The 12,038-nt window shown below is 46.0% G+C and overlaps 1 protein-coding gene across 2 annotated transcripts in view; it reads right to left on the reverse strand.

Moving 5' to 3' along the window:
• Positions 1 to 356: 356 nt before the first annotated feature.
• The window catches only part of ANXA13 (annexin A13), a 60,110-nt gene continuing 48,428 nt past the window's right edge, over positions 357 to 12,038 (reverse strand). For both annotated transcript variants that reach the window (XM_059395119.1, XM_059395118.1), the window contains 3 exons: positions 7,556 to 7,631; positions 3,994 to 4,106; positions 357 to 1,046 (listed from right to left, as the gene is read on the reverse strand). In XM_059395119.1, the coding sequence (XP_059251102.1) occupies positions 927 to 1,046; positions 3,994 to 4,106; positions 7,556 to 7,631 (309 nt within the window). In that variant the 3' untranslated portion in view covers positions 357 to 926. The remainder of the gene's footprint in view (positions 1,047 to 3,993; positions 4,107 to 7,555; positions 7,632 to 12,038) is intronic.

Raw genomic sequence — 12,038 nt, forward strand, 5'->3', positions numbered from 1 at the left:
TGCATCTGAAGACCAGATCTGAGGACCAAGTGGCTTAAATGTCTAGGGCGGCAAGAACCATTTATACCGGGCGGCAGATTAGTGTGTTTTACCCCTAGTTACTTTCCACATGGACACCTCAACTGTTTCCTTGCTGCTAGCCCTGATTGTTGTCTTTGGTGATTATTAATAAAGGTTATTGTTTGCATTTCCCATCTATGTTTGAATTTCACAAGTCTTGTGTTTCCAGGACAAGAGCCAAACTAATCAACAGAGTCTTTGGAAAAGCAGTCAATGGGTGCATAACCCACTTTAATTACCACTGAGGATTTGACATTGAACACACTGAAGGAAAAACATTTTTTAAAGATTTTATTTATTTATTTATTTATTAGAGAGAGAGCACACGCACAAGCTAGGGGTGGGGAGGGGCAGAAGGAGAGTGAGAAACAGACTCCCCACTGAGCAGGGATCCAGACATGGAGCTCGGTCCTAGGACCGCAAGATCATGACCTGAGCCCAAGACAGATGCTTAACTGACTGAGCCACCCAGGTGCCCCCACAGAAGGGCTGTCCTTTAACCATTCAGTCCTCACCCACCTCTGTGTGATACATATTCTTCTGAATGTTTTATTACAAGTGTACTTCCTTTCATCAACGGCTAATTTCATTTGTGTTCAGAGAGCATTCAGTTCACCAGGCTACAGGGAAGCCGAAAGGCAGCTCGGGTACCTGCTAAGCCAGCATTCGGGGTGACCGGTCCAAGCGTTTGGAGGCTGCTGCCCTTCACCTAAACAGCTTGGCTGGGCTACGGTATTCAAGCTGCCAAGAAAATAAGCCAGGACTCTTCAGTACTTTATGTGCTGGAGTCACATTTACAGATCTGGTTTGAAATGGGCTCTCAACAAGGGTGGCTCCTCCCCGGGCTCCCGCTCTTCTGGCTTGGTTCAGTGCAAGAGGGCCACCAGCAGCTTTTGGAAGTCCCCAGAGGTGTCGGAGCGAACCATGTCAATGAGAGACTTCTGATACTTCTCTTGGAACTTTGCTTTTATCCCCTGAAGGTCCGCCTGGAGGAGACATGACAACAGCTATGAGGACAAGAACATTTATAGCCTGTTCCCTGTGAATGCAGGCAGGTCCTGTTCTGAATAAATTGTCCTCATTTGCTCATTTATGCCACGAAACAACCCTTCGCAATAAGGACTACTGTTATTTTGTTTTATGAATGGGGAATGGAAAACAGAGTCTATATCTCTAAAGGTTGAATATATGTATTTATTTATATATGTAAAATATATATTAAAAATATATATTAAAATATATATATTATATATAAAATATAAATATATATGTAAAATATATATATATATGGGAATGGAAAGCAGAGTCTATATCTCTAAAGGTTGAATATATGTATTTATTTATATATGTAAAATATATATTAAAAATATATATTATATATATATAATATAAATATATATGTAAAATATATATATATCTCCACCTCTGCAACTTTAAGGATATACTTATATCCCAATATAATTTTATTATGTATCTATATCCCAATATAAAATTTATGAGTACCAAAACTTGAATTTCATATGATTTTTATGTATTACGAAGTATTTTTCCTTTGAGTTTTTTATAGTCATTTAAAAAATGAATCATTATTAAGTAGCAAGCCTGGTCTACAGGCCACAATTTGCTGACCCTTCGTAAAGGGTTAAGAAAATTATCAACAGAGATTTGAAATGAAGCTTTTTTTTTTTGGCTGTTGTACCCTGTTCAGCAAGGCTATCAGTGCCAATCAACAAAATTCAAATCAGTATCAATGTGTAGGGGTTATTTTGAATTCATTGATAACTTGAAAAGCCTGGGTGCTGGAGATGGGCAGAAGACTCAGAAGGAAAATAAATAAAAAGGTTGTTAGCTCCAAACACTCTTAGAACCTAGTGAGGGAGACCATACTTGCACCAAAAAAAATGGAAGTACAGAGAGAAATGTCTCATACAAGCAGCACAGAGCTTTCTTTAACAGGGACTTGGGTTCTTTTTTTAATTTTTAAGACTGTAGACTCTCTTGTGCATTCTAGACAGATTCATAAACTGTCCCTTGGGTTTCTGGTTCTTCTTCCTCCTGCCTCCATCGGAGGGATGAACTAAGAGGGAAAGAAGGTGCGGGATTGTGCAAATGAGGGATTGTGCGAAGTGGGCGCTGAGCAGGAGGGAGACTCCAGCAGGATGCGGCTCTCCTCTCTGGTCCCCCACTTGGCTCGGGGAGCAGTTGGGGTGGTGGGAGTCAGTGTGGGGAGTGGGATGGGCGACACTGGGGCTCCGTTCTGGTACCAGGCAGCTTTAGAAGATTAGGGGATCCGGCCAGTACATTTCACTGGGCCTGAAGAATTCCGAGGGAATGACCCGTATGTGGAAATGACCCAGGATATGTGGCCAACCCCAAGATGGGACAGAGCATTTTGGAATGACCATTCCATGGCTCACGTTGCAGTGAACGTGGAGTCCCCACAAGCCCCAGGGAGCCCCCCAGAACCATCCAATCCCCTGGAGGCTTTCAGAAGCCCCGCCCTGCTCCACTGCACACCTGCTTCTTTGAGCCTCAGGATCTCAGAGAATTTTCAGGGTGGGTCGGAGGGTGAGTTGCCAAGGGACAGAGAGACAGAGAGGACGGGACATCTGGGGAGGGGAGGAGAAAGGGAGACTCCGGAGAGTGGCAGAGAGACTAGAGAAGGGAAGGAGTGGGTGGGTAGCCAGAGTAATAGGCTGGAAGCGAGAAGAAAACCATGAATAGTGGAGGAGGAGGGGAAATTCCAGGAATAGAAATTAAAAACGAAAGAGAGATCTTGTTGCTAAGTTATATTTTAAAACGGTGTCAGATGTTAAGTATTATTTGTCAAAAGCCACGGGCCAGGATTTGGGTTGGGATCTATCCCCCTTCAATTAACAATTTTTGGAGGGAAGATGTCTGTGTTTTTTCAAGGGCTCAGTTAGACTTCATTCTGCGACGCTTCTCCTACTACGGACGAGATGCCACGTCCCCTTCATTTTGTCTCGCCTTCACTCTGCGGCCCCTTGATTCAAAGCATCCACTGAGAATCTTGACGGCTGATCCCAAGCTTTGGGCTACTCATCTCCCTCTTTGTTACACGTGGGCACTCTCAAAGTAGGGCCACATCGTTTGCTACTCCCAACAGGGCAAAAGTACATTCTTAAGAGGGCGAAAAGAACCTTAATCCTTTTATGTGAAAGTACACACACACACACACACAAACATACATAGAGAGAACATAACAGAATTAAAGAGGGCACTTGATGGAAGGAGCACTGGGTGTTCTACGCAACGATGAATCACTCAACTCTGCCTCCCAAACTAAGAATACAGTATGTGTTAATTAATTGATTTTAAATTTTAAAAAGAACATACGTGTATTTACAGAGTGCAATATATACATACAGAACATAAACAGATACACAGTCTATCTGTGGTATTTTGAGGGGAGTGGTGATGAGGAAAAACACTGGGTCCCAAAGGCTCCTTAGTAGGATGATTGATAATTAAAAAAAAAAAAGGTTGAGAAATATTGTCTCTTGTGCAAAACTGGGCTCCTGTGCTGTGTTCAACAGTGGGCCCAGCTCTTGGCTCCCCTGCTGGGTGACCTGTCTGCCATCAACCTTCCAGTGTCTGTTTCGTCTTCCTTAAAATGGAACTGAGCATGGCTGTGCTCCCCAGAGCGGCCCCGCCAGGTCCCCTCTGCACAGGCCACCAGCTCTCCGGAGCCACAGATGGCAAAAATAGAAGCAACTATCATTATTGTATTTTTATAAAAAGAAACAGATTGGAGCACGGCACAGTGTCTTCCACAAAGTCTGGGCAGGCAAGGGCTGTCTGTGTGTTACTTTTTCTGTAAATAGACCCTGAAGAAAAACTATTTGTGGATGACATCAGCGGTGGCCAGAAGAGAAGTGGCCGCCCGCGTCCTTGGAGTCGAGCGTGTCTTACCTCAGCCCTGGCCACGATGATGTGAATGAGTGTCTCCTCATCGGTGCCCGCGCCCTTCATGGACTTGTACAGACGGTCAGCGAAATAGCCCTCCTGGTCCCGGGCGCACCTCACTGGGCAGGACAAAGGACCAGAGAAGGAGAGGCTTTTAGCATGGAGACCCTCTGAAGACACAGTTGACGCAGAGTGTCACCTGGCTGCCCTTGGAGCTGACTCAATGGTGAGATGTATGTTTGAAAGGAGCCAGATCACACTCTAACGGGATCTGGAAGATTCCCCTGGCTCAGGGCGTCTGGGGTCTTCAACTAAGACCTGAGTCAAAAACCCCTTCAGCATCACCTGTGCTGATCCCTGAAGGCCCTTCAGAGGGGGAAGAACGCTGGGCACACCCTCAGGCCTTCTCTGCCAAGTTCATGATTCTTACGAGCAGAAGTAATTTTTCTTATCTATAGGAAATCTCGGATGCTGGCGTTCGGTTCAGAGGGGAAACACGCACTGGCCGGTGACACTATGTAATAAAGCTTCATAATCGTGAGCTCACTCTGCTGGACCGTGGCCTACTTTCCTGCGCGAAACCACCTTCCCATCCTTTATTTTTCCTCACGGGGTTTGCTTTGCGAGTCTCATCTCGGAATCTTTTCCAAGTGCCCCACATTCTTCTTAGTTCTCCATCTGGAATGCGGCCGGATGGAATGTCTGACGCGGTCTACGGACCACCTTCCTGTGTTCCTGCTCGTTTGCTCTTTTCTGGTCCTCCCCCTGCCTGCCAGCTTTGAGCTAATCCCCAGAGAAGTGAAGCGCAGTCCGGTTCACCGCTCAGGCTCTGCTCCTGCGGGGAAGTCACAGCTCCGCTCCCCACCTCCCAGGGTCATGGGGACCCATCGTGACAAACATTTTGGGGGAATGAACCACTTACTCTTTAGATGTTGACATTTACCTAGAACACCACATTTTTGATGTTAGTAATTAATAACAAGTAACCCGTTTAGCATAAATGCGGAATGTGCGTCCTTAGTATGTCCTGAAATGGGAACTCTTGTTTTCTGGGTAATTGCCTGGATGACGGATCCTTATGAGCACTGGAGAGGAAGAGGGTTAGGGAAGCAGGGCCTAGGTTGGGGGAGAGGGTCTGTTTCTTGCTTTTATAGGCCATGTGGACTCCCCAAAACTTTCAGTGGAGAAGAGCCCAGCCTCAGGTGTCTGACCTCTTTATTCAGAAAATAATCCAAAAGCTGTTGTACTGGTGACCGTTGTGGGGAGAACCTGTCAATTTGGGGAGTAGCATATTTGAGACTCATTTAAGACCCTCCCCAGTGCAGGACTCACGGATGCTCAATTGTCTGCCTAATGTCAGGATGTTCCAACCCTTCATTGGTGTCTTCTCTCCTGACATTCCTGGTTCCTGATATTCTGGGAAGAGAATCCTCAACTTTCCTATTGCACACAGTCTACACCTGGTGAATAACGTCATTATTAACAGCAGCAGGAATCCCTTAAGAGTGTGGAAGGGGCTAGCCAGGAAAATGTGGGGCTAGAGCTGTGGCATGTAGCCAGCCACTCTGAGGACAAGACAGTCCCTCGGGGGAGCTTGGAGAAGCGTGGCTTCTGGGCCCCATTCTTGGAGATTCTATTAGGTAACCTGGAGTGGGGCCCAGGAAACTGTATTTTCTCACACCTCCCCATAGAAGATTCTGATGCCAGTGGTCCGTGGAGCCCACTGGAGGAGTGCTGCCCCAGAGGCTGCAAGAGGTGGGAGTCACTGGGTCTCAAATTTAGCCATAAACTGGCATCTTTATGAGTCCGGTATGAGGAGAGAACTGTGAAGTTTACAAAAGGGAACTGTGAAATCATGTTCTACAACTTGTGTGCTTTATTCTTAAGGTTGTTTATTTTCTTTTCTTTTCTTTTCTTTTCTTTTCTTTTCTTTTCTTTTCTTTTCCTTCCTTCCTTCCTTCCTTCCTTCCTTCCTTCCTTCCTTCCTTCCTTTCTTTCTTCCTTTCTTTTTTTGTTGAGGTAGTTTCTAATCACTTCTAAGTTTGCTACCACTGGAGTACAATGAAGTCCTGCATTTCATGATGCCCATCTCCAGGGACATAGTCTGTCCTTCCCCTGTGCTCTCTTCACACTGGTTCTTTTTATCTTTACTGTAACCTAATCTGTTGGTTTGTGGGTATCCACCATGGACTTTAAGCTTCTTAAGAGCAGGAACGAGACCCACTTGCCTCTGATTGCTGCACCTGGGTTAGGTGCTAACTAACTGTTAAAGAATGGAATGACTTTTTTATTATTATTAATAATAATTTTGATAGTGGTTTGCCAGCAATAATTAATATTAATGAAGATTAATATAATCTTCTGACTGAATTCCGGTATTTTCCTGATTTCATGGGTTGCAAGCACAGAAAGGATTCGGAGCCTCTGAGTCAGGCTGTGAGTGGATCTCTCCATCCACTTAAAAGACTCATCTTCGAAGCCCTAAGGACAGTCGTCCATGTATGTCAGGGTGGGTCAGGAACGGCACCAGGGATGTTTAAGCCTCTGTACATCATAGTAGAGGTCCTGCTAATTTGAATGCAAAATGAGGATGGATTAAAAAAAATCAATTGCTGACATTGTTCAAAAAATTTTTTTAGAACCCCCACAATAAAGCAAAACAAGAAGTTTGGCAGATAGAGCACATTTTTTAACTTTCAGGGCTGCTTTTTCAGTTCTCCCTCTGAGAACTGAACTGAACTGTCAGGATCTATCTTTCCATTTCTTGTGCTATTTGGGACGGTGCCGTCAACTCCTCACCATAGGAGCATGGACAATGGACAATGCCTTCATTCCCGGGCTTGTAGAAAGGAAAAAGGAGCCTGCCAGACACACTGCCATGCCCATCTTTCTGCTATTTCCTGCCTATAGGCAACACCTGGAGAGAAGGTCGTGATGTTCGCTTGGCATAAGAAAGGTCTGGTGTCCCTCCCCAGTCTTGCTAAAGAGACCTCATTCATTCTAACTATTGAAGGGAACCATGGAAAAGAACACCCTCGAGCCATCAGGCATGGGCAAAAACTTGTTCATGGATTGGAAACCTGGCGGAAACACTTCACGCTCTCTGAGTCTAGACAATGGTCCCAGACTGTTGACAGATGCTTTTGTGGACCCACCATCTTAATGGGGCTGTCATGGAGGCTGTGGTGCATCCTACCCAGATGCCCTCTTCAGGAGCAAGGCACTCATTCCAACTGCTGCCTACTGGCTGCTCATGGGTGAGTCCCTCCCCAGGAATGCTGCTCCCCCTGCCCAACCCCACCAAGGAGCTGCCTTACCCAGGGTTGCAAATGCTCCCAGGGTGCAGCCATTGTCTCTTGGTTGCTCCCTCTGGGCTCCAGGGCTCCATGGGGGTGGGGCAGCAAATCTCCTACCGCATCACACTCGCTCTCTCCCTTACCCAATGCTGCTTCGAGGTGTGGTTTCCAAGCTACTCCCTAAAGTCTTCCAACATGCCAACCTCTGACTCCATGTCTGGTTGGGACTGGCAGCCCAATCTAAGGCAGGGACTCCCCATGGTCTACTTTACCGAGAGTTAAGTAGACCTTCTGCAGATCTCCCGATGTTTCTTCTTCAATGGCCTCTTCGATGTCTTTGTTGATGAGCTGGAGAGACAACCAAAGGCCAGCTGTTATTCCAGGCTTTGCTTTTGGCTTTGATACTCGTGGGGTCATTTCTCTACAAAAAGCACTGAACTCTTCCAGATTTGGTCATGCGGCTTTAAGGAACCTATCTGGCCCTGTGCCTTACATGGCTGGGGATGGTGGCCCCCATGTGAGTGGGGGTTCTCATGGCTGATGACTTTTGACCTCTAGGGGGTCAGATTTGACCCAGTGAGGACCACTCCTTTGGCCTGTATGCTCATCTGTGAAATTGGGAGTGCGAAAACAATGAATCTGTACTGTTACAATAATTCTTTACATCTTGGTAATAGTTAAGTTTCCAGGGTCGTTCTTAAAATTCTTTTCGCTTCCCATTTCCTAGGAGGCTGTCTGTGGTGGCAATCCTCTTACGTGTACTGTTCTCATCTTCCGTGTCCTGGGACTGGGGACTCAGCCACCCACAGTCTGGGCAAAATAAGCAGTGGGGACTCTGAAGTTCATGATAAGAACTTGGTCTGATGTTTCTGATAGAATGGTGCTGCCTGGGCTGGGAGCCAGAGGGCTGACCACATCAAAATGCCACTTTCCTTCACTCAGGGGTGATTCCAAATGATCCTGTATTCACCATCGGCCCACCTATCACTCTGCACACCATTCCACATTAGGTTTCTTTCCAAATATTTACAGAAGCTGAAGTTCAGAGTAAATGGTGACTGTGTTTCAGGCGAGGACCACCGGGGCCAAACTCAGGGTAGGCCAATGAAGAGAAAGGAGGGCTCTTGGTTGGGTCTGGGGACATGCAGTTAAGCATTAAGAATACTGAAACTTCTTTCATAGAAATTTTTTTTGAGGGTGTGACACAATTGTGGTTCCGTAAATAATCGGGGTCCTTGGGGACACACTGGTGTGTGTGGTTTATTCCGAAAACACAAGTGGACAAAATATTCTTTGCAAAGCGAGCAAAGTAGAGGTAGGGGAGGGGAGGAGGGTTGAGATTTAATGAGACCCTGGTGCTTGATCTCCTTGTCAGGGTTCGACATCTAGAGGGCCGGTGTGGGTGATGGACCTCGACGGTGGGGACTGGCTTGGGGGGCTTTCAGTTCTGTCCCTTCCTTAGCTGTCCCCAGCCTCTCTTCGGTTTGCTGCAGGAGCTGGTATTTTGAAAGGGACTGGTTTCACTTTCCCACGAACAGGGTTCTCGTTCTGCAGACTGAGATTGCATTTCAAGAGGACATCTTGTTCACACAGGTCTGCATTTACTAAAAAAATAATCCTCACATTAAACCGCTTTCTGTTTCCATTGTTAACACTGGGCCAGAAGAGTGCATTACATTTTCTGCAGACTCTCAGTCGTACAACAGATCAAAGCAGGAAAGGAGCTGTTCTGGAGAGGTGGGAGAGAGCTTCTGTACCCCAGCCCTGGGCTATATTGCCGGGTTTCTGCTTTCTTCCAGCCTCTTCATCACACAACTCCAGGGGGGCACTGCTCACCTTACACCCTCTTGTCTCCCTCTCTCCTGCCCACATCCCCCTCCTGGGAGCTACCAAGGCACCCCCAGGGGCTCCACGGAACACAAATGGAAAACAATGGACTGGCCCAGGCTATTATGAATCTCTTTTGCACATGGCGGCCTTTTCACTGTAGTTACTGGAACACTTAATTGTTAGGGGGCTCTTTAGACAGATCGGGTTTTCCGATCTTCGTACAAAACACAGAGCCCAGGTTGGATTCCAGACAAGCCTCTGAGGCCTCTAGTTACCAGGTAGTGTGTCTGTTGGAAGATTGTTAGAAGAATAGAGGAGACATTTCTTTTCAAGCCGATTCACCCAAAGAGACAGCATTCCCACAGCAGAACTCTGGGCCCTCTGGCTTTGGCCCAAGTGGTTAGAGCTAGAGGCTCTGGAACAAGCTTCAGAACACAGAGAGGTGAGGGGAGAAGTGGTGACAGGCGTGGTGGGGACACAGTGTGCCTGGGTCTGGGTATGTGGACCTACAATTTATACTGAGCTCTGTGTAGGGAACACACCTCGGCTTCTTCTTCTTCTTCTTTTTTAAAGATTTTATTTATTTATATGAGAGAGAGAGTATGAGAGGCAGAGTGAGCAAGTACACAAGCAGCGGGGGGAGCAGAGTAAGAGGGAGAAGCAGACTCCCCGTTGAGCAGGAAGCCTGATGTAGGATTTGATCCCAGGACCTGAGATCGTGACCTGGGCTAAAGGCAGACCCTCAACCAACTGAGCCACCCAGGGGCCCATGACTTCAGCTTTCTAACTATACAGTTAGAAAAATATCTAAATTGAACTATAGATTTCTAACTATACAGGCCTTTTGTGGTTGGTCACCTTTGGGACTGTGATGTTCTGGTGTGGTGTCTCAGAGAGGGGGAAGCTCTGTTAAATGGCGGGGCTTTCTGAGAGTGTCAGTAGTTAAGGCTCACAGTTGGAGGGCAAAGAAAGGGTAAAACGCTAAGTTTTCATGCCAAAATAAAAATTCAACTCTATGCCAGGAACGACCTTTGCCACATAACATACTCCCGTGATCTCATGCTAGCAGCTTACTGATTTTAGCCAGAGACCCATGGGAAGAATTATGAACCAGGGTCTTAAGATCAGGGGAAACTCACAAAAATCAATGAGAAAGATCAAGATGGATGTTGTTCTGGGAAGGCTTTTGGAATGATGAATAGGTAATATGTTAGAGCTAGTTTCACGTAAAGAATCATTAAATCAGTAAATTATCTTATTGTCCATTTGAACTTTATTGGACTACTGACAGTTGCTAGTGTTTATTGAGCACCTACTGCATGCCCTACTACTATGCTCTTTACTACTATTAACTCATTAGTTAATTACCAACCCTATGAAGTAGGCACCATTATCATCCCTGTTTTACAGTTGGGGAAACCGAGGCACAAAATCCTTAAAAACTTGCCCGAGGTCATATGGCTAGTAGTCTAGAGCAGACCTTTTAAATTTTAACACGCACCAGAATCACCTGGAAATAGGACCCAAACTCCAGAGAATCTGACTTAGTAGGTCGAAGGTGGGGGCTGAGAATTCTCTCTCTCTCTTTTTATTTTAATTAATTAATTAATTAATTATTTCCTCTCTTTTTAAATAAGAGAATTCTCATTTTTAACATGTTCTCAAGTGAAACTGATGCTGCCGTGTGGGGATTGATTTTGAGAACAACTGGCCTGGAGGGTATCCTTGCAGGTGGCTCATAGTTCAAGTACACACACACATACACACACTCCCATGTATGTGCGTTTCCAGAGTGATCACCAATGGCAGCCATCCCCCGGAACTCCATGGCCCCAGCCATGTGGGAAGAGGGTGTAGGTCATGGAGAAGTCTTCTAGCTCAGAGTCTACATAGTTCCAGGAGCAGAGGCCAAGGGAGTGCAGGGTCAGCTGGCTTTGATCATGACTCTGGGCACGATTTGAAAGCAGAGGGCCCTCAAGGCTTATATACAGTAATGATAAAATTCCTAAGCTTTATTGTCTTTTCATCTGCTGGCAACACACAGGAAACACTATTTCGAGTGAGGAGCGGCCAGCTCCAGCCGAGGTAGAGGCTGGGGCTGGGGAATCTTGCAGTTCTCGTCCACTCTCTGCTACTGGCTTGCTGTGTGGTCCTGATAAGTTACAGATGGCGCCTTACTCGTAACAGACTTTCCTTGTCCGACAGTTGTAGGTAACACTGGCTGCTCAGCCTACATTACGTAGCACTATTGTTGTGACACTGAAATGAGATATGGGGCACAGAAGTGCTTGGGATGGTTAAAAGCACTCTCCAAGTAGGTGGCTCAGTGGGTTAAAGCCTCTGCCTTCGGCTCAGGACATGATCTCAGGGTCCTGGGATCGAGCCCCGCATCGGGCTCTCTGCTCACTAGGGAGCCTGCTTCTTTCTGGCTGCCTCTCTGCCTACTTGTGACCTCTGTCTGTCAAATAAATAAAATCTTTTAAAAAAATTAAAAAATAAATAAATAAATAAATAAAATGAGAGACAGAAAATCTGACATTCCACAAGAAGGCTTCTTGCAATTTAAGACTGATTTTCAGGGTAGGACTCAGCACTAAATGCCTTGAGATAACGAACTCCTCTTCTTGGCTTAAAATTATCATTAGATTAAAAAAAATAATTGTTATGAAAGTCATTTATGCACGTCTTTTCAGGAGCCTGTCTCTGAGGTAGATGCCATCTGTCGTGGGAGTGGCAGGCACGTCGTCAGCTCAGCTGTAAATTGGAATAATGAGAGAGAACGTTTGTGTGCCTACCACCTGCCACGTACTATTCTGAGCCTTTTCCCCGTATCTTATTTAACTCCCGAAAGAATCCTGGATGATAAGGATTGTAAGTCAAGTCAGGGTGTAAGTACAGTAAGGATGATAAGGATTGTGGTCCCTG

The sequence above is a fragment of the Mustela nigripes genome, chromosome 3, assembly GCF_022355385.1.
Source record: "Mustela nigripes isolate SB6536 chromosome 3, MUSNIG.SB6536, whole genome shotgun sequence".
Classification (NCBI taxonomy): Eukaryota; Metazoa; Chordata; class Mammalia; order Carnivora; family Mustelidae; genus Mustela; species Mustela nigripes.